General features: G+C 47.5%; 2 protein-coding genes across 2 annotated transcripts in view; both read right to left on the reverse strand.

Moving 5' to 3' along the window:
- The window catches only part of LOC115248335 (leukocyte elastase inhibitor-like), a 15270-nt gene extending 14306 nt beyond the window's left edge, over nt 1-964 (reverse strand). The window contains exons 1-2 of the mRNA XM_029831977.1: nt 838-964; nt 609-764 (exon numbers count right to left, since the gene is read on the reverse strand). Coding sequence (XP_029687837.1) covers nt 609-759 — 151 coding nt within the window. The 5' untranslated portion in view covers nt 760-764; nt 838-964. The remainder of the gene's footprint in view (nt 1-608; nt 765-837) is intronic.
- LOC115248287 (leukocyte elastase inhibitor-like) overlaps nt 1-16872 on the reverse strand; it is a 19616-nt gene extending 2744 nt beyond the window's left edge. Inside the window, exons 1-9 of the mRNA XM_029831883.1 lie at nt 16777-16872; nt 16522-16703; nt 15905-16045; nt 15650-15767; nt 15438-15580; nt 14607-14684; nt 14397-14486; nt 14144-14324; nt 13791-14058 (exon numbers count right to left, since the gene is read on the reverse strand). Coding sequence (XP_029687743.1) covers nt 13832-14058; nt 14144-14324; nt 14397-14486; nt 14607-14684; nt 15438-15580; nt 15650-15767; nt 15905-16045; nt 16522-16698 — 1155 coding nt within the window. The 5' untranslated portion in view covers nt 16699-16703; nt 16777-16872 and the 3' untranslated portion in view covers nt 13791-13831. The remainder of the gene's footprint in view (nt 1-13790; nt 14059-14143; nt 14325-14396; nt 14487-14606; nt 14685-15437; nt 15581-15649; nt 15768-15904; nt 16046-16521; nt 16704-16776) is intronic.
- Between the last annotated feature and the right edge of the window lie 4876 nt (nt 16873-21748).

Below are 21748 nucleotides of genomic sequence, written 5' to 3' on the forward strand. Positions count from 1 at the left end.
TCACACACCTGCTCTCAGTCACGGATCAAACACCTGCTCTCAGTCACGGATCAAACACCTGCTCTCAGTCACGGATCACACACCTGCCCTCAGTCACGGATCACACACCTGCCCTCACTCACTGATCACACACCTGCCCTCACTCATCAATCAGCTCACCTACCAGTGTATATATTCTCCAGCCTCACACTCACTTGGTGCCAGATTGTTCCTCTGCGTCCATGCAAGACTTTCCAGCGTTGTTTCCCTGCCGGTTTGCCCGTTGCCGACCCTGCCTGTCTTCGTTCTGCCTGCCTTGCCTGTTCCCCGGACAACCTACCTGCTTTCTGCCCCTGACTACGACTTCTGCCTCAGCGTCTGTGGTTCCTGTCTGCTCACCTGGTTTAGACTTCTCCGCCCGGCCCCGACTTCGCTGCTGCTCGTCCCACTCCCCGAGCCTGCAACCCGTAGACGTTGTGCGGGCCCAGAGCCTGAAGAACGGACTATTTCCTGTGTTTCCTGGTCTGCCTGAGTACCTGTTTGCCCGTGGGTTAATAAAAGTCTTTACTACGGTCCAGCTTTTCAGAGTGCTGCATTTGGGTCCTAACTGCACCCCTGACACGTGTTGCCTTGGGCCCCCAGCAGCACCATAGCCAGAGCTGAGGAGATGCTGAAGGGAGAGTAGAAGATGTTTGCAGTGGTGTCATTATCACTCAGCTTTCTGAACAGAGCCAGGGAGAAGGAGGTGTTGGCCTTGCAGAGAGGAGATGGTGCTGCCATATTTCCTAAACACAAAGGGAGTGTCCATTAGTTGTTCTACGACATGAAGGCATTTACCTTTCCAAATCACCGACTTACCTGTACTTGTCTTCAGGAAGATGAGGAGTGTTTCGCTGCTGAATCGTGACAGGAAGACTTTTGAAGGCGGCGCCACTTTAGTATTTTCAAAGCAACCTGAGTTTAGATGTGGACAGAGTCTGTTCGATGATGTCACCTGTCATGATGGAACATTCAACCAAAAAAAGGAGAAACCATCTTGATGTTACCTAGCATCCTTTGCTCTATGTGAGACCAGCTGCTTTGTGCCAGATGTTTTATTAGAACATTAAATTCTCTTTTGCCACCTGTTCAAAATTTTATGTAATTTGGGTCTTCAGACAGACGTGAATGGTCAGCATTTTAGGACAACCTCCATCTCACGCAGAAGTGTAAAAGTACTCAAGCTCCAGTGTTTGCTGCTGCAGGGCACGAGCAAGCATCTGATTTTGGCAAATCAAAAACAAAATCATTGATCGTTGTGTAAAATCCTCGCTAAAGCTCAGGTACTCGGGTTAAAGAGGTGTGCTTGAGGATAGCATAAAACTATGTTCAGTCGAATGAAGCCAAGCATCACCTCAGCGCAGCTACAAAACCAGATGTTTTTGACTTCAACAAATGTTCACTGACAACACAGAAGGATCCAGGTGAGCCCAACTAGTCTTCTCTATGCAGATACGATGTAGCAAAGTGGAACGTGCATGAAAGGGGACATGTGGACGCCTGTTTTCCTCACAGGCAGCCGTTACACCACATACACAGTGAAATATTGCCAGCTTGCACATCCAGACAGGATAAGTTACAGTTCCTCTATAAAAACTCCTGATGGTGCCAGGCTCCACACCCACTGTCTCATTTTCCAGGTTGTGGTGTGGGAGAAAGCTCATTACTGGGACTGTTGATGCACAATCCTGGTGTCAGGTTATGGCATCGAGTCCTGGTGTGAAGCAGTTGGCCAGGAGTCGTACGCGTTGAGATATTTCCTCAATACAAGGCAGGATTGGTATGAAGGTAACATATAGAAGCAACTCAGAAATAAGACAGCAACTGAAAATGTTACGTTTAATAGTGTAATAGTGTTAATAGAATATGAGGCAAGAGGAGATAAAGCACAACCCCATAATCCACGGGCTTCAATGTTATCTGATCTGATAGATGTGGTTGTGAGACCTGATGGAATCTGTTCCACTCCTTTTGAGATGAGGTCATCACGCAAGTTGCCATAGGAGCATTGTGATAATGCATCGGTATCTCCATTCGGGTACCCAGGGCAGTACTTGAGCTTAAAAAAGGTAGCGAGAGATGCTAAACACCTGTAGCTTGTTGCATCAAGTTTGGCTGAGGTAAGATTGCTGTCGCTGACTGCTGCGCACTGCTTGCCATAGAGGTCTGTCTACAGATGCTTGTGGATTCACTATGCCATGGCACTCTGCTTGTGTATACAATGACAGGCAGCTGTCCCTCCTGCTCCTAATCTAAGGTGGTTCTGAGACCAGTGGAACTTGCAGCTGTGTGAAAAATGTAAGTAACTGCAGGACTTGTGATGGCCAGAACTGAGGACATTGTCACCTTCTCTATTATCATCTCAATCGCCTGTTGGTAGACAGGGGTCCATTGGTTCAGAAATGGTTCCTTGGGGTGGTAGGACTGGACACTCATTTCCTTGGACTTGGAGTGTTTCTCAGGAGAGGATAGCCAGATGGTGAGTCATTCAAAGGTTTCATTATACTTGAATAGCCTTCAATAAACTTCCTGTAATATCTGCAAAGTCTGTGAAGGGCTTTCAATTGTTTTAGGTACTGAGGCACTGGCCAGATGTTTAACACTGAAATATTTTTTCTATTGATGTCCGCTCCCTGCTCCGAGACCACGTGCCCCAAAAACCAAAGTGAGGACTGAAAGAATTTGCATATTTCTTGGGGCAGCTTGAGCTCCTACTCCTTTATGTGGCTGAGAACCTTGGTGAGTTTGATGTTGTGTTCTTCTAAAGTTCTCAAGATGACCACAAAGTCATTCAGGAAAACAGCAACTTTTATTCACTCATGCACTTTTCCATCTCACTCTGAAAGGTACTTGGGGAATTTGTTCCTCCCTGGGGTTTCCAATTAAAGTCGCTGAAACCAAGTGGGGCATATGAAGGCAGTCTTGTCTCATTAGCCTCATCGACCTCAATCTGATAATAGATCGAGAACTCTGAACCACTTGCTACCATAGAACGCGACAAAGATGTCGCCCATCTTTGGGAGTCCATAAACCTCTTATTTTCTGCTGGATTAATTTCCTGTACAGAGCTGGCAATTCTTCTTCCTGACTGCAGTGATTGGGAGGAGAATGGAGACTCACATTCATGAGTCACCTCAGTGTTGATAAGTTCTCCAACATGGTCACGGAATGCTTCTACGTAGTGTGAGTGTGTTGGCCCAGCCCTGAGTTTAAATGTTGTTTCATCAGACAGTTTTATCTGATGCTTGACTTCTTGGCCCCTGCCTTGCATCACCATTCTGATGTTACTGTCACGAGGTTCCTGTTGCAGTTGAAGTACCTTTAGCACTGTCTTGTAGCTGTTTGGGACATGATGATGGCTTGCTGGGCTTTTCTATTTGTACATATCGTACACTAAATTGTGTCTGTTTGTTCCAATCAGAACATTGTATCCTGACGTTCCACCATCTGAAACAATCAAGATTCAGATTCAGATTCAGATCCTTTATTGTCCCACACGGGGAAATTTACAGTGCAACAACAGCAACAAGAGCACTCAGGGGAAAAAATAAGATAGAATCAAATGGAATATACAAAGAGGGTGGATATTTACAATAATCCAGATAAATGGATACTCGGCCTCTGTGTACCTGTACATAGTACAGAGGGTGAATACAATATACATATCAGAATATATAATATTCAGATTGTGTTAGCGGTTGTTCTGTTTATTGTGCAGTCTGACAGCAGCCGGCAGGAAAGATCTACGATACCTCTCCTTCACACAGCGAGGGTGGAGCAGCCGCTCACTGAAGGAGCTGCCCAGTGCTGTCAGGGTGTCCTGTAGGGGGTGGGACATGTTGTTCAACATGGATGACAGCTTAGCCATCATCCTCCCATTTCCCACCACCTCCACTGAGTCCAGGGGACATCCCAGGACAGAGCTGGCCCTCCTTACCAGTATGTCCATCCTCTTCCTGTCCCTGTCCGTGATGCTACTGGACCAGCAGACTATCCCATAGAAGATGGCTGATCCCACCACAGAGTCATAGAAAGTCCTCAGGAGGGGTCCCTGCACTCCAAAAGACCTCAGCCTCCTGAGCAGGAACAGTCTGCTGTTGCCCTTCTTGACCAGGGCGTCTGTGTTGTGTGTCCAGTCCAGGTTATTGTTTAGGTGAACACCCAGGTACTTGTAGGACTCCACCACGTCAACATCCGTTCCCAGGATGTTCACTGGTGCAGGCGGGGGGTTGTTACGCCTGCGGAAATCCACCACCAGCTCCTTGGTTTTGCCAGCGTTGATCTGGAGGTTGTTCCGCAGGCTCCAGTCCACAAAGCCCTGAATAAGTTCCCTGTACTCCGTATCGTCCCCATCAGTGATGAGGCCGACAGCAGCAGAGTCGTCAGAGAACTTCTGGAGGTGACATGAAGATGTGCTGTAGGAGAAGTCCGCGGTGTAGAGGGTGAACAGGAAAGGAGCCAGAACTGTTCCCTGCGGGACACCGGTGCTGCAGAGAAGCCGATCTGACTCGGAGCCCTTCACCCTCACAAACTGTGGTCTTTGTGTGAGGTAGTCCAGAATCCATGTTGTGAGGTGGTGATCCACCCCAGCTACCTCCAGTTTGTCCCCCAGCAGCCTGGGCTGGATGGTGTTGAATGCACTGGAGAAATCAAAAAACATGATCTTCACAGTGCTTCCAGCCTTCTCCAGGTGAGTGAGGGAGGTGTGGAGGAGGTAGATGACGGCATCGTCCACCCCGATGCTCGGCTGGTAGGCGAACTGCAGCGGGTCCATGAAGGAGCTCACCAGTGGGCGCAGGTGATCGAGGATGAGTCTCTCCAGCGTCTTCATCAGATGAGACGTCAGAGCCACCGGCCTGTAGCTGTTGAGCTCCTTGGGGTGCGGTGTTTTCGGCACTGGGACGATGCAGGACGTCTTCCACAGCTGTGGCACTCTCCCCAGCCTCAGGCTCAGGTTGAACGTGTGACTGAAGATCCCACACAGCTGGTCTGCGCAGGACTTCAGGAGCCTGGAGCTGATGCTGTCGCTTTCCTGGCCCTGTTCTTCTTCAGGGCCTTCCTCACCTGGTGTGGTGTGAGGGACAGGCTGGAGCAGGGAGGTGTTGGTGGGGGGGATGGGGATGGGCATGGGCCAGGGTGTGAAGTGTCGGGAATGTGTGAGCTGAAGTTCATGAGAGAGGGAGAGGAGGGGGGACAGGAGGAACAATGGGTTGCAGGCACAGACAGTGGCGGGGGTAGCAGCAGAGGAGACTGGGCCGGGGGAGGGGTGGTTACCTGATCAAATCTATTGAAAAACAAGTTCAGGTCGTTAGCCCACCCCCGGTCACCCACAGGTTGGGACTTCTGCTCCTTGAAGCCCGAGATGGTCTTCAGGCCCTTCCATACCCCACAGATGTTGTTCTGCTGCAGCTGGTTTTCCATCTTCCTCCTGTAGTTGTCCTTCTCCTGTCTGATCTTCCTCCTCAGTTCCCTCTGCACAGTCTTCAGCTCTTCCTTGTCTCCAGACACAAAAGCCCTCTTCTTCTCCTTCAGGAGGGCCTTTATGTCTGGGGTGATCCAGGGCTTGCTGTTGGAGAACCTCCGTACAGTCCTGGTGGGTACGGTGTTCTCCACGCAAAAGTTAATGTAGTCAGTGATGCAGCTGGTGAGGTTGTCAATGTCCTCCCCATGGGCGTCGCTGAATACATCCCACAGGGTCGTGTTGAAACAGTCTTTCAGGGCCTCCTCGGCTTCTTCGGACCATTTCTTCACTGTGCGGGTGACAGCAGGCTGCCTCTGCACAAGAGGTTTGTACACAGGCTGGAGGTGTACAAGGTTGTGGTCGGCACGGCCCAGGGGAGGGAGTGGGAGAGAGTGGTATGCCTCCTTGGTGTTGGCATAGAAGAGGTCCAGTGTTTTATTGTCCCTGGTGTGGCATGTGACGTACTGGGTGAATTTGGGCAGAGAAGATGATGGAGAGGCATGATTGAAGTCTCCAGAGATGAGGAGGAGGGCGTCAGGGTGCTGTGTCTGCAGCCTGCTCACTGCTGAGAGCAGGACATCACAGGCTGCATCAGCGTTAGCAGAGGGGGGGATGTACACAACCACCGCGAGGGCATGTGTGAACTCCCTCGGCAGGTAGTGAGGCCTCATGCTAACGGCTAACAGTTCGACGTCCTTACAGCAGTGCTGCTCCTTGATAGTGATGTGCCCAGGGTTACACCATCTATCGTTCACAAACACTGCCAGTCCTCCTCCCTTCCTCTTACCACTCTCCCTACTTCTGTCTGCCCGTAAGAGAGTAAATCCTTCAAGTTGTGCGGCCGTGTCCGGAGTTAGCGCGGTTAGCCAGGTCTCCGTAAACAGCAGCAGGCTGCTCTCCCGGTACTCCCGCTGATGCCGGGTCAGCGCCGCCAGCTCGTCCATCTTGTTGGGGAGAGATCTGACGTTCCCCATGATGATGGAGGGCAGGACGGGTCGATAGCGTCTCCTCCTGGCACGGCGCTCGACCCCGGCGCAGCATCCCCGTTTCCTCCTCCTCAGCTCGGGGGGCACATCGGGTCGCTCCTTGGGCAGCGGCGCAGAGCTCCGCAGGGCGAACAGCTGATCCCTGCTGTAAACAAGCGAGCCGCGGCTCCGCGAAGGGTCTCCGGACGCGGTATCAAAAAGTGAAGAAATTAGAAGAACCACCAGTGCAAACTCCATGAGTCTTACGTACATGGTGAGGGTGAATGAAACAAACCGAACGCACCAAAAACAAAGGTAGTAGGTGCGGAAAAGAAGAAAAAAGTAAAGGAAAAGCTCGAGGGTGAGCGGGAGCTGTTGTTACAGGCTGCCACTCGCGCGGCGCCAGGTATCAGAAGGAGCATCAAGGACAATGTTGGGACTTAGTATTCACCTCCTTAGTATTCACCTCCAAGGTTTTGGGAAGGTGATTGATCACTTCAACATATCTGAGGGAGGGCACAGATTGACCACTGGCCCCTTCAACTTTCAGAAGGTCATGGGGTGGTTCGATCTGTTGTTCTGATGAGTATTGGTCATAGAATCACTTGGTAACTATAGTAGATTGTGGCAAAGAGACAGTTGTACTGTTTGTCTTGGACGGTAACTCGGATGGTCCATAGCTCTTTTGCCTATTAGCTTCTATGGGTCTCTGAAAGCATTTTTTCCTGACAATAGAATGATTCCTGGCAGCACTTCACTTGGGCTTGACATCACTTTTCTCTCTTAGAATCACTTGGTGACTATAGTAGATTGTGGCTCCGTATCAAGGAGACAGTTGTACTGTTTGTCTTGGACGGTAACTCGGATGGTCCATAGCTCGTTTGCCTATTACCGTATTTTCACGACCATAGGGCGCACTGTATTAAAAGGCGCAGTCTCAGTTATGGGTGCTATTTCTGTATTTAAAACATACATAAGGCGCACCGTATTATTAGGCGCATGCTGAAACATTCAGTAAAAAATGACAACGGAAGTAAAACAGTGAGTTTCGACACATTTATTGAACAAAATATTCATTCTTCCGCCACAGAACCATCAAAGTTTTCATCTTCTGTATCTAAATTAAACAGCTGCACTATTTCAATGTCCAACACCCCGAATTCCTCTTATTAATCATCTGAATCGGACTCACCGACCGGTTCCGCTTCAGCGTTGATGTCGCCTTTTGTGAAAGCTCTTACAATACATGAAGACGGTATCATAGCCCATGCGTCTACAATCCACCCACATATGGTGGCATAACTTGCCCGCCGCTGCCTCATAGTCTTTGTGAAGGAGTGTTCGCCTTCCATCATCCAGCGCTCTGTCCGTTTCCGTGGCAGCCGAGAACCACGGTGAACGACGACTTCTAGTGCCCCGTTGTGCGTATCGCCACCGTGCTGGTCCGTTTTTCTCCACTTTGTGGGTCAAAGGGATGTTAGAAGTCAGAGGGATCTCATCCATGTTGGTAATGTGGCTGGGCGCGGTTATCTTGTCATGGCAGTAGGTGAGGAAAATGGCCGCCCTCTCCTGGTTAGGGTTAGGGTTAGGGAAGATGGCCACCCTCTCCTGGTTAGGGTTAGGGTTAGGGAAGATGGCCACCCTCTCCTGGTTAGGGTTAGGGAAGATGGCCACCCTCTCCTGGTTAGGGTTAGGGAAGATGGCCACCCTCTCCTGGTTAGGGTTAGGGTTAGGGAAGATGGCCACCCTCTCCTGGTTAGGGTTAGGGAAGATGGCCACCCTCTCCTGGTTAGGGAAGATGGCCACCCTCTCCTGGTTATGGTTAGGGTTAGGGAAGATGGCCACCCTCTCTTGGTTAGGGTTGGGTTAGGGTTGGGGTTCAGGGTTTGGGTTACAACTTTCTGTGCACTGGCCTACTGATCGGACTGATGGCAAGGTGTGCAGGTCAGAGTTGTCTCTCAATAGGAGTCAGGGTTCGAGGCCGGGTGTGGGTAGGGAAAGGGGGAGGAGGAGAGCAGGTTAATCCAGTCAGATTATAAATAAAATTAAAAATAAATATAAATAAAAATAAATTAGAGTTCAAATTAAAATAGAGAAAACGAAGTTATGTAATAAAAGCAGGGTAAGAGATAAATCAGTCGATCAATAGGTAGGTAAGAAACTGGTTCGGCTTGTAAGAATATTAAGTTGTTTAAATTGGCTGACTGGGAAAGATAAGTTCTATGGGTGTTCATTGAGGCCATGTGGTGTCTTTGTGCCTAATTTGTTGATCCATATGCGTTCCGCTCTCCTCCTCTGTCCCACTGTCCAGCAGTTATTGGTTTCCAGCCCCGATATAATAAGGTGGCTGACTGGATGCTCTTGGAAGTGCCGGACAAGGGTGGTGCCAAGTCGACTTCCTGCTATATTGTAAAGGTGCTGTGTTAGACGGGTATGTATGGAATTTTGTGTTTCACCTATATAATGTTTGTTGCAGAGGGTGCATGTGATGATGTAGACTACGTTGGTGGAATGGATGGAAGTGAGGCCTAGCGTGGGGAACCCTGTACCAGTGTATGTGTTTTGAATGAATTTTCTGTCTCGATAGTGTTGGCTATGTCTGGGTCGGGGTGTGATGAATTGGTCCGGGAATTTGGATGTGGTGAGTATGGAATGGAGGTTTCTGTTTTTTCTGTGTGCTAGGATAATCTTGTGGTTATAGAAGGCTGGATGTTGGTGTAGTATGGTTGAAAAGTTTTGTTTAATGGTGTACTGTAAGGTTGTGGTTCTATGTGAAAAAGTAGAAATGAATGGTATGATTTGTGATTTTTGTGGGAAGGCTGGGGTCTGTGGGTCCGGGACTCCCCCTGAATTGTCCTCTATGTTTGTAAGTGTGTTAGGGTTAGGGGTAGGAGGGGGGTTGGGGTGAGGGTTGGGGTTAGGGTTAGGGTTAGGGTTTAGGTTAGGGTTAGGGGGGTTGGGGTTAGGGTTAGGGTTAGGGCTGGGGGTAGGGTTAGGGTTAGGGTTTGGAAAAGTGCTGGGTTTGGGGTTAGGGTAGGGCTTGGGGGTGAGGTTAGGGAAAAGGTTGGGGTTGGGGTTAGGAGGGGTATTGGGGTTAGGGTTGGGAAGAAGGTGGGGGTTAGGGTTGGGGTTAGGGAGAAGGTTGGGGTTAGGGTAAAGGGGGGTGTTGGGGTTGGGGTTAGGGTTAGGGTTGGGGTTAAGGTTAGGGTTAGGGAGAAGGTTGGGGTTAGGGTTAGGGTTAGGGTTGGGGTTGGGGTTAGGGTTAGGGTTAGGGAGAAGGTTGGGGTTAGGGTAAAGAGGGGTGTTGGGATTGGGGTTAGGGTTGGGGTTAGGGTTTGGAGGAAGGTGAAGGTTGGGGTTAGGGTTAGGGTGGGGGAGAAGGTTGGGGTTAGGGTTGGGAGGGGTATTGGGGTTAGGGTTGGGAAGAAGGTGGGGGTTGGGGTTAGGGTTAGGGTTGGGGTTAGGGTTAGGGAGAAGGTTGGGGTTAGGGTAAGGAGGGGCGTTGGGGTTAGGGTTAGGGTTGGGGTTGGAGTTAGGGTTAGGGAGAAGGTTGGGGTTAGGATAAGGAGGGGTGTTGGGGTTGGGGTTAGGGTTAGGGTTGGGGTTAGGGTTTGGGGGAAGGTGAAGGTTGGGGTTAGGGTTGGGGTGGGGGAGAAGGTTGGGGTTAGGGTAAGGAGGGGTGTTGGGGTTGGGGTTAGGGTTGGGGTTCGGGTTTGGAGGAAGGTGAAGGTTGGGGTTAGGAGTGGTGTTGGGGTTAGGGTTAGGGTTAGGGTTAGGAGGGGGGTTGGGGTTAGGGTTGGGGTCAGGAAGAGAGGTGAGGTTAGGTTCATGGGAAGGGATTGTGATGAGGTCAATGACTGAGTGTAGTGGTAGGGATATAGGTGTTGTAGTGAGGTGTCCAGAATGAGTGGGAGCGAGAGAGGCCAGTGTGTCGTACTTGATGCTATGAAGGAGGCGTTTTGAGTAACCTCTTGTGCGAAGGCTTTGAAAGAGTGTGCTGGTGGCATTATGGAAATCAGTTATGTTTGAGCAGATGCGATGAAATCGGATTATCTGAGATTTAACTAAAGCTTTAAAAGTGTGTTTTGGGTGATAGCTAGATTTATGAAGAAGGGCGTGAGTGTCTGTTGGTTTGAAATAAACTTTTGTCTGTAATGTTTTGTGTGTTGCCTGGGTGATGTTAAAAAAGACAGTGGTGTCCAAAAAGTTAATTTCTTGCGTGTCTATTGTGTGTTTGAGTTTGATGGATGGATGATGGTGGTTGAGGGTGTTAATGAATTCCATGAATTGTGGGATGGTATATGTCCAGATGCCAAAAACGTCATCCAGGTATCGGAGGTAAAGAATTGGTCGGAGGGGGCATTTGCTGAGGGCTTCTCGCTCCCACTCACTCATGTAGAGGTTTGCGTATGAAGGGGCAAATCTTTGGCCCATGGCTGTTCCATGTGTTTGTAAATAGTATTGTTGGTTGAATAGGAAGTCATTGTTCTTGAGGCAGAGTTCTATTAACTGTAATAATTCTTTGTCCGGTCTAGTGGGGTCTGGATGTTGGTTGAATATTCTATGTAGTGCCTGTAAGCCAAGTGTAGTGTCTATGTTAGTGTATAAACTGTCTATGTCTAATGTAAAAAGGATGGAATGTGTCGGAACAGCCATGGGTTGAATGGTGCTGATGAAATGGTAGGTGTCTTTGATGTAACTGGGGTGAAGGGTGGAGAGGGGGCCTAGAAAATGATCGATGTATTGGGAGAGATGGTATGTGGCGCTATTGCAGTCTGAGACGATTGGTCGGCCGGGAGGAACCTCAAAGGGGATGGTCCAGGTTTCCGGTGGCTTATGAATTTTCGGGAGCAGATAGAAATAGCGTGGACGTGGATTGTCTGGTCCAAAGAGGTATTGTTTCTGTTTAGCAGTGATGTATCTTTTATTGTAGAGTGTCTGTATTATGGTTCTGAGTTTATATTGTATTTGGGGTTGGATTGTGTCTGGCAGGGGTGTATAATGGTTTCTATTGGCTAGTTGTCGGTTCACCTCCGTGAGGTATTGTTGTCGGTCCATGATGACCACCTTGTTTCCTTTGTCGGCTGGTTTTATGATAATGTTGGGGTTGTGAGAGAGTTGTGTCAGGGCTGTGCGTTCTAAGTTTGATATGTTATCCTTAATGTCTGTAGCTAGTGTAGTATGTTTGAGGGCTTGTGTGTTTGTATGGATGAGTTTCTTGGTGAGGTGGTGTATTGTATTTGATTCCGGCTCCCAGTGTGACGGGTAAGTGAATTTAATGGGGTTGTTTTTGGGGTGGAGGTGGAAGTAATCAATTAATTTGATTTTTCTGTGAAAGTTGTATAGGTCCCTTTGAAGCTCCTCCCGGTCGAACTTGGTGGGGTGAGGAATGAAAGAGAGGCCTCGTTCTAGCAGTTTTCGTTGATGAATGGATGGGGTGAAGAGGGTGGATAAGTTTAAGATATTGGAAGAGGAGTCCCAGCCCAGGCCTCTTCTGTTCACTGGTTTTGTTTTGAGCGGTGTCATAAATTTAGATTGCGACACCAGTTTTCAAAAATCCTTTCGGCCGTAGCCGGGGTCCAATGGATGTTGTCCCTTTCCGTTGTGAAGGTGTCCTGAGGGATTGCTGGGAGTGTGGGGCAGTATGTGGCCATAGTGTTGTTAATGAATTCCAGGTTATTTTGTTGTTCTTGGGTGAGCTGTGTTGAGTAGTTTAAGATTGGGAAATAGATGTCCGCATTCGGGAAGGTCGACTTGGCAGTACGGGACAGTAATCTGAGTTGTTTTATCGTTGTTTTTCTGGGGTCCTGGTCTCTATTGTTAATTCCTATTGAGAAGATCACGATTTTGGTATTTGGGTTTGGGAGGGTCTTTTTAGGAAGTGGTAGGTATTAGCACCGGGGTAGCTGTCCAATTGGATATTGGGATTGGTGTGTCCTGGGATGCGTTTGATGTTGGAGTCACCCAGGATGAGTATTGCCCTCCTCCCTTTAAAGGACCAGTCCTGGACTTTACGGTTGGGTCTTGCGATGTGGTAATTCGGTCTATATATGGTGTTGTTGGGAGATGTAGTGTCCTGGGAACGTTCCAGGGTGGGTGGGGGAAGGCTGATAGCGGGGGAAGGGGTGTTTACTGATGTCGGGAAGGGGTTGGAGGATGATGCAGTGGGAGGTGTGTGAAGAGGGGGGAGGCGATTGTGTCCGGGCTCCGTGGTGGGATTTATGGAGGAAAAAAGTGGGGGGGGAGAGAAGGGACAGGTAAGTGCAGAGTCAGTAGGTGTGCTGGTGCTTTGAGGTTGGCGGTTTAACAATGAAGACCCCTCAGATGTTTCAAGTAAAGTGGGGGGCTCAGAAAAGGTCGTCTGGCAGTCAGTGTCGACTTTTGAGGACCTGCTCATCATTTTTGCTCCCTGGAGGTTGTGTTGTGATGGAGTGGACAGTTGGATCAGGTCTCTATGAGTTTCGGCAGGAGGTTGCTGTGTGGAGGAGGGGACAGAGTTAACAGGTGAGTGGGGAGAATCATTTGAATGGGGACTGAGTGTGATAGATATGAGATCCTGTGTATTGGTAACTCTCGACAGTCGGGTGCCGGGAGGATCCATGGGGGGGATAGGTGAAATAAGGGGACCCTGTTCTTTGAGTGGGAGGGGTCCCCAGGTGACTCGCCTGGTTGTTGGGGTTGAAGTGGATGGGATTGGAGAGTTGTAAGGATGTTCTGAGGGGGGTGTTGGTTGGCTGGGGGGGTCTTGGTTTGTGGTGTGGGTTGTAGGTTTCTGGATGAGGGGGGGGGTCCATAGTTTTATGGGTCCCGTTCTTGTTGCATATCTAGTTGGTTTTGGTTTTGCAGTTGTCTGAGGAAGATGTTTTGAGGTAGGTTCTATTATTTTACATTAAGTTTTGTTTTGTTCTCTCAGCACCTACTTCCATTATTAAGTCACTATCACATCTTCCATTTCCTTCTGCCGTCTCCTTTCCATTCAGTCAGCTTCAGATTCAGGCTTCCACCTATATAAATGTCCAATTAAAGAGTCAGCATCACATTTGAAACTAAAGCTGTTTATGTTTGTAATTTCTGAACCTAATGCAAGGAACAAATAACAGTTTTGCACAGATCTAAAAGAGGAAAATAAATAGACACAGGCAGAATTTGATCATATCAGAGTGAAGACAGGTTTATTAAGGGTCTGGTTAAAAGTCTGTGTCACACATGAGTCTGTGATTATTGGACTGATTTTGGACTGAGGACTGATTTTGATTGACAGAGGGACACCAAATGTAAATTTTCGTATTGTCGTAAAGACGTATTTACTGAAGCATGATAACAGGAATGGAGTCTGCAGATAAAACCTCTGCACAGGTGGTTCACCACCATCCTAAAGGTTCAGTGGTCACTCAGGAGAGCAATATCTACCAGCAAACAGAATGTTCCTGGAGGGGTTGTGTCTGATGAAGAAGAGGAAAGGATGGTCTGCAACAAAAGTCTCAGTTCGCCTTGCACAGCGAAATTTGAAGACAGCACCAGTGGCAGCAGAAGCCTCAGTTCCCTCCTCATTGACTTCCACAAAAGCTTTGTGAACCACATCTGACAGGAACAGGTCATTGGCTGGAGAAATCCCTGTCAGTCAGAGGGAAAGAGAATATTTCCCATTAATATGATGGCTTGTCTCTTCTGAAAAGGCTCTTTGGAGAAAGTCTCCTACCAGAGAAGTCGCTCGCAGCTTCATTAAAGGCATCCACCATGCCCATGCTGACCAGGATGTTCTTCATGTTACATTTCTCCTCCATCTTGAACCGTGGCAGACCCACTTGGACTTCTACCTCCTTCATTGTTTCTGGACGAGTCCACTCCATGAAGTTGTCATAGGTCAGCAGCTTCTCCAGCTGAGAGTGGACATGAATCATTTATCCATTAAGCTTAACTTTTATGTCCAACAGAGCATTTGAGTGTCCCACCTTCTCAAGGCCTGTGGTGCTGTCCTCTATTTGATTGGGGAGAAAGATCAGCATACTGAGCTCCTTTCCAACATAAGGCAGCTGCAGGACCTGTCCAGGGGACAGAGAAAACCTTAAATCTGCTCAGTTTGTGTCCTAAACACAACAAACACTCTCTGTCAATATGTGAAAGATAAGTTATAACCAGAATCTTATAAGTGAATTGACTACCTGGCAGTTGGCTTCAGAGATGAAGACAAAGGGGAACTTGGATGTCTGGTTCATCATTTTCACTGGCTTGGAGGAGTTCTGTCAACGAGTGTCGGTAAAACATTTAAAATAATGATGTTGTTTATTTAGTCTCCCTTTATAACTCCAATACAAACTCCATGTTAAGATTTCTGACACATCCCTTAAATGAAATGTAAAATGTAAAAATCTGATAAAAAATATCCTAAATTCAGGAGAAACTCTTGGTTTCTTTCACAGAAAGATCTGAAAAGGCTGGTGTGCACGTGTAAGACAATAACTTCCAGTACATCCAACTGCCTACAGGAGGCACTTAGTTACATAAATGGAGTCCACCTGCGCTTCCACCTTCAATCTCACTATAGACACATCTGTCTAGTGAGGGCCGCGGAGGGAACAAATATCATCAGGAAGTCCAATGAAACCACCAGACGGCTCAGGGATAATGTTGTGAGGAGGTTCACAGAAGGGTTTGTTCCTATAAAGCTACCGGGAAGACCCAGGACATGTTGGAGAGACTATGTCTTTTGACTGGTCTGGGAACACCTGGGGATCCCCCCGGATGAGCTGGAAGAAGTAGCTGGGGAGAGGGAAGTCTGGGCTTCTCTTCTTAGGCTGCTGCCCCCACGACCTGACCCCGGATAAGCGGGAGAGGATGGATGGATGGATGGAAGTTTCTAATCATATGTTTCAACATTTGTTCATGTGCCTGTTGAGCCCTGTCAAAGAATCATCTGTCAGACAATAAAGTCTGTCTATTTGTGCCTGCTGTTTCATTCCACACAGCTGGTGGCACTACTTGAACACGGTTACCTTGGAGATGTGAAATGTTGCATCTCTGGTGGCGTTCTCCTTGAACTGCTCGTTCCAGTTGCCTTTGAAGTAGATGGCGTTGACCAGCACCAACCTGGTGTCACCGGTCACATCATCACTTCCCAGAAGATCCTTAATTTTACCTACAGGACAGTTTGAGGATGTTTTATATTTGTAGTGTGACTCAGATATACGAGAGTGCATAAACCCACCCTCTGTTTGTTTCTCCACCCAGCTGTTGATGTTGCTGCGTGACGTCTCTGCTGCAGCACGGAAATCCACAGACTCCAGCTCTGCTCTGTAGTGCTTCTTGGTGCTTCCTAAGAAATCCTGGAAGCACCAAAACAGTTACACTTTCTATCAAACAAGAGCATTCTCTTCTTCAATACCTCTGCAGCCAATCAGCTGCCTGGTTGTGCTCCATCATCCACACAATAAACTACAGCCTTTCAGGCTGCCCCACACACCTCAACAAACTGGTAGGACTGTTCCCCGTACAGTCTGTTGGCAACGCTGAGGGCGTACGGAGCATTTTCCTTGTGGAGCTCGTTCAGCAGCTGGCTGAAGCTGACGTGGACGTCGTCCTCCAGACCTTTCGTTTTCAAGCTCTGTGGAGACACACAGTCCCACCAACACATAATCTTGAAAATGTTTTAATATGAATGTAGAATTGTTCAAATAACTGAATCTCCAACAACTGTTTGGTTCCATATCCAGTTTAGAGCCACAAGTGATGAAGAACAGAAGTCAATTTCCCTTTAAATCCTGATACTGATCATCTAGTTTACTGTATTCTGCACAAGCAAAAATCACATGTCACAACAGTAGCTTGCAGAGCGTGGGGGGAGCGAGGCCTCCCTCATTCTGGTGTCATGTTCAGTCAGAAATCTACCAGAAGCCACACCTCACCCAGCACAGAGACCTGCTCTGCCTCTGCAACGCCTTCATTTGCAGCACACAGATGTCCTAAGGTGTGGCGTCACTTTAGCATTTGAGTATAAAAAAGCCCCAGGTTTGACCCTGTGTGGTAACCTGGATTGCTGCTGCTAGTTTTGTCCACAGCTGCAGGGTTTGAGTGGTGTACCTCTGACATCTGTGCAGCCGTGTTGCCTCGGGCCCCCAGCAGCACCATAGCCAGAGCTGAGGAGATGCTGAAGGGAGAGTAGAAGATGTTTGCAGTGGTGTCATTATCACTCAGCTTTCTGAACAGAGCCAGGGAGAAGGAGGTGTTGGCCTTGCAGAGAGGAGATGGTGCTGCCATATTTCCTGAACACAAAGGGAGCGTCCATTAGTTTTTCTCCTAAATGAAGGCATTTACCTTTCCAAATCACCGACTTACCTGTACTTGTCTTCAGGAAGATGAGGAGTGTTTCGCTGCTGAATCGTGACAGGAAGACTTTTGAAGGCGGCGTCACTTTAGTTTTATCACAGCAACTTGAGTTCAGATGTGGGCAGAGTCTGTTCGATGATGTCACCTGTCATGATGAAACATTCAACCAAAAAAAGGAGGAGAAACCAACTGAAACCATCTTGATGTTACCTAGCATCCTTTGCTCTATGTGAGACCAGCCGCTTTGTGCCAGATGTTTTATTAGAACATTAAATTCTCTTTTACCACCTGTTCAAAATTTCATGTAATTTGGGTCTTCAGACAGACGTGAATGGTCAGCATTTTAGGACAACCTCCATCTCACGCAGAAGTGTAAAAGTACTCAAGCTCCGGTGTTTGCTGCTGCAGGGCACGAGCAAGCATCTGATTTTGGCAAATCAAAAACAAAATCATTGATCGTTGTGTAAAATCCTCGCTAAAGCTCAGGTACTCGGGTTAAAGAGGTGTGCTTGAGGATAGCATAAAACTATGTTCAGTCGAATGAAGCCGAGCGTCACCTCAGCGCAGCTACAAAACAAGATGTTTTTGACTTCAACAAATGTTCACTGACAACACAGAAGGATCCAGGTGAGCCCAACTAGTCTTCTCTATGCAGATACGATGTAGCAAAGTGGAACGTGCATGGAAGGGGACATGTGGACGCCTGTTTTCCTCACAGGCAGCCGTTACACCACCTACACAGTGAAATATTGCCAGCTTGCACATCCAGACAGGATAAGTTACAGTTCCTCTATAAAAACTCCTGATGGTGCCAGGCTCCACACCCACTGTCTCATTTTCCAGGTTGTGGTGTGGGAGAAAGCTCATTACTGGGCCTGTTGATGCACAATCCTGGTGTCAGGTTATGGCATCGAGTCCTGGTGTGAAGCAGTTGGCCAGGAGTCGTACGCGTTGAGATATTTCCTCAATAAAAGGCAGGATTGGTATGAAGGTAACATATAGGAGCAACTCAGAAATAAGACAGCAACTGAAAATGTTACGTTTAATAGTGTAATAGTGTTAATAGAATATGAGGCAAGAGGAGATAAAGCACAACCCCATAATCCACGGGCTTCAATGTTATCTGATCTGATAGATGTGGTTGTGAGACCTGATGGAATCTGTTCCACTCCTTTTGAGATGAGGTCATCACGCAAGTTGCCATAGGAGCATTGTGATAATGCATCGGTATCTCCATTCGGGTACCCAGGGCAGTACTTGAGCTTAAAAAAGGTAGCGAGAGATGCTAAACACCTGTAGCTTGTTGCATCAAGTTTGGCTGAGGTAAGATTGCTGTCGCTGACTACTGCACACTGCTTGCCATAGAGGTCTGTCTACAGATGCTTGTGGATTCACTATGCCATGGCACTCTGCTTGTGTATACAATGACAGGCAGCTGTCCCTCCTGCTCCTAATCTAAGGTGGTTCTGAGGCCAGTGGAACTTGCATCTGTGTGAAAAATGTAAGTAACTGCAGGACTTGTGATGGCCAGAACTGAGGACATTGTCACCTTCTCTATTATCATCTCAATCGCCTGTTGGTAGACAGGGGTCCATTGGTTCAGAAATGGTTCCTTGGGGTGGTAGGACTGGACACTCATTTCCTTGGACTTGGAGTGTTTCTCAGGAGAGGATAGCCAGATGGTGAGTCATTCAAAGGTTTCATTATACTTGAATAGCCTTCAATAAACTTCCTGTAATATCTGCAAAGTCTGTGAAAGGCTTTCAATCGTTTTAGGTACTGAGGCACTGGCCAGATGTTTAACACTGAAATATTTTTTCTATTGATGTCCGCTCCGCTCCGAGACCACGTGCCCCAAAAACCAAAGTGAGGACTGAAAGAATTTACATTTTTCTTGGGGCAGCTTGAGCTCCTACTCCTTTATGTGGCTGAGAACCTTGGTAAGTTTGATGTTGTGTTCTTCTAAAGTTCTCGAGACGACCACAAAGTCATTCAGGAAAACAGCAACTTTTATTCCCTCATGCACTTTTCCATCTCACTCCGGAAGGTACTTGGGGAATTTGTCACTCCCTGGGGTTTCCAATTAAAGTCGCTGAAACCAAGTGGGGCATATGAAGGCAGTCTTGTCTCATTAGCCTCATCGACCTCAATCTGATAATAGATCGAGAACTCTGAACCACTTGCTACCATAGAACGCGACAAAGATGTCGCCCATCTTTGGGAGTCCATAAACCTCTTATTTTCTGCTGGATTAATTTCCTGTACAGAGCTGGCAATTCTTCTTCCCGACTGCAGTGATTGGGAGGAGAATGGAGACTCACATTCATGAGTCACCTCAGTGTTGATAAGTTCTCCAACATGGTCACGGATGGCTTCTACGTAGTGTGAGTGTGTTGGCCCAGCTCTGAGTTTAAATGTTGTTTCATCAGACAGTTTTATCTGATGCTTGACTTTGCTTGTTCTTCTAAAGTCCGTGTCATTCTGAGCAAAGACCTCAGGCATGTTGATCAGTTTTTAGGTGATTCTGTCTTTCCATTCTGGAAGGACCGAGGACTCAACAAAGATAAAGAGATCAAGTCTCTTGGGGTATACTGGTTCAGATACTCTCTTTCTGAGACAGAATGGTCCAGTTTGCACTGAGCTCTGCACTCAAAATCTTGGCTAAGATGGTAATATTATGATGTAAATCATTTGAGACAACCACCAGTAGTTTGTTTGGCTGCCTGCATGGTAGGTCAATAAGACAGCACTTATCCTGCAACCCTCCTGGGAGACAGGACAAAGAAGGCTACTCCATGATGACAGACCTCTCAGTAACTCTTGAACTGATGCCACTCCATTAAGAACAAGTGTTCCTCCAGCTGGGCTGACTTTCTTGGCCCCTGCCTTGCATCACCATTCTGATGTTACTGTCACGAGGTTCCTGTTGCAGTTGAAGTACCTTTAGCACTGTCTTGTAGCTGTTTGGGACATGATGATGGCTTGCTGGGCTTTTCTATTTGTACATATCGTACACTAAATTGTGTCTGTTTGTTCCAATCAGAACATTGTATCCTGACGTTCCACCATCTGAAACAATCAAGGATAATCTTGGGACTTAGTATTCACCTCCAAGGTTTTGGGAAGGTGATTGATCACTTCAACATATCTGAGGGAGGGCACAGATTGACCACTGGCCCCTCCAACTTTCAGAAGGTCATGGGGTGGTTCGATCTGTTGTTCTGATGAGTATTGGTCATAGAATCATTTGGTGACTATAGTAGATTGTGGCTCCGTATCAAGGAGACAGTTGTACTGTTTGTCTTGGACGGTAACTCGGATGGTCCATAGCTCGTTTGCCTATTAGCTTCTATGGGTCTCTGAAAGCATTTTTTCCTGACAATAGAATGATTCCTGGCAGCACTTCACTTGGGCTTGACATCACTTTTCTCTTCAGCAGGATGTTGATGAACAGTCCCAGCCTCAGTTTGCCTTGGAACTTAGACTCCATCTTCTTTTGCTTCCCAGACACGTTGCTCTGCTCTCAACTGACCACTTTTCTCGTGGATGAGAACAGGGTTGGGATTGATTGAACAGGTTTGGGACAAGCAAAGGAAATGTGATCATCCTCGCTGTACTTGAACAGTATCAAAGTCTCAGCTGGGTGCTCGTCGTTGAGTTGGGAGGCTTCCATCTTGGTGCTCTAGAGTCAGGTTTTAGGTAGTGCTGGCCAAACTGAAGGAAACTCCGTGTCCCTTTTGAGTTTCGGGGGGGGTTTGGCTTTCTTAGACATCAGTGTGGTTAGTTGGCTATGCAGAGACGGAAACTGGTGTATATGATCTGGCATTGGTTCAGACTCAGGCTGGAATGCTGCTTGTTGACTGCAGATGCATAAATAGAGAATTTACCACAGCCCACCGGCGGTGTGAGCCAAGGTGCGTCTTCATACGTCTGGCTTTAGGTGCCTTCAGTGCGGATTAAAAATGCAAACAAACAGAATTATGCAGCTTGACCGCAAATATTTTATTAAACATGAATTTAGGATATCAAACACATCTGCGCCACTAATGTTCAAGGGAAGATCCAAGTTTTTGAAATTCAACAGTTAAAGTCATTACATCGAGGCCTTCTGCTGCATCTGTTGCATGTTTTGGCTCATATTCTTCAAAGTACAAAAAGAGCTATAGAAGCAAATGTAATGGTTAAAAACAGACCTTGTGTTTCTGCAAGTGCGAACAAATGATAGTTCAGTTGGATTGTAGAGGCAGTGAAAACAGCCAAAGAATCTGGGATGAAGACAATGTTTGCCCTCTCTCCCTATCCCATTGGTGGTGCTCTGGCAATAAAAGCTTGTGTCATATTTGTATCATATCTGTCTCCAGCCTTTCTTAGCAACCGTCAGATGTTTCAGAGCTGGTGTGAACAGCCCTACAGTGCTAACAGAGGGTTAGGGGTTAAGGCCTGCAGGTCTTTTGGGTCTTTAGACACACGTGAATGGTCAGCATTTTAGGACAACCTCCATCTCACACAGAAGTGTAAAAGTACTCAAACTCTGGTGTTTGCTGCTGCAGGGCACGAGCAAGCATCTGATTTTGGCAAATCAAAAACAAAACCATTGATCGTCATGTAAAATCCTCGCTAAAGCTCAGGTACTCGGGTTAAAGAGGTGTGCTTGAGGATAGCATAAAACTATGTTCAGTCGAATGAAGCCAAGCGTCACCTCAGCGCAGCTACAAAACAAGATGTTTTTGACTTCAACAAATGTTCACTGACAACACAGAAGGATCCAGGTGAGCCCAACTAGTCTTCTCTATGCAGATACGATGTAGCAAAGTGGAACGTGCATGAAAGGGGACATGTGGACGCCTGTTTTCCTCACAGGCAGCCGTTACACCACCTACACAGTGAAATATTGCCAGCTTCCACATCCAGACAGGATAAGTTACAGTTCCTCTATAAAAACTCCTGATGGTGCCAGGCTCCACACCCACTGTCTCATTTC

This window comes from Takifugu rubripes, unplaced genomic scaffold, assembly GCF_901000725.2.
Source record: "Takifugu rubripes unplaced genomic scaffold, fTakRub1.2, whole genome shotgun sequence".
Lineage (NCBI taxonomy): Eukaryota > Metazoa > Chordata > Actinopteri > Tetraodontiformes > Tetraodontidae > Takifugu > Takifugu rubripes.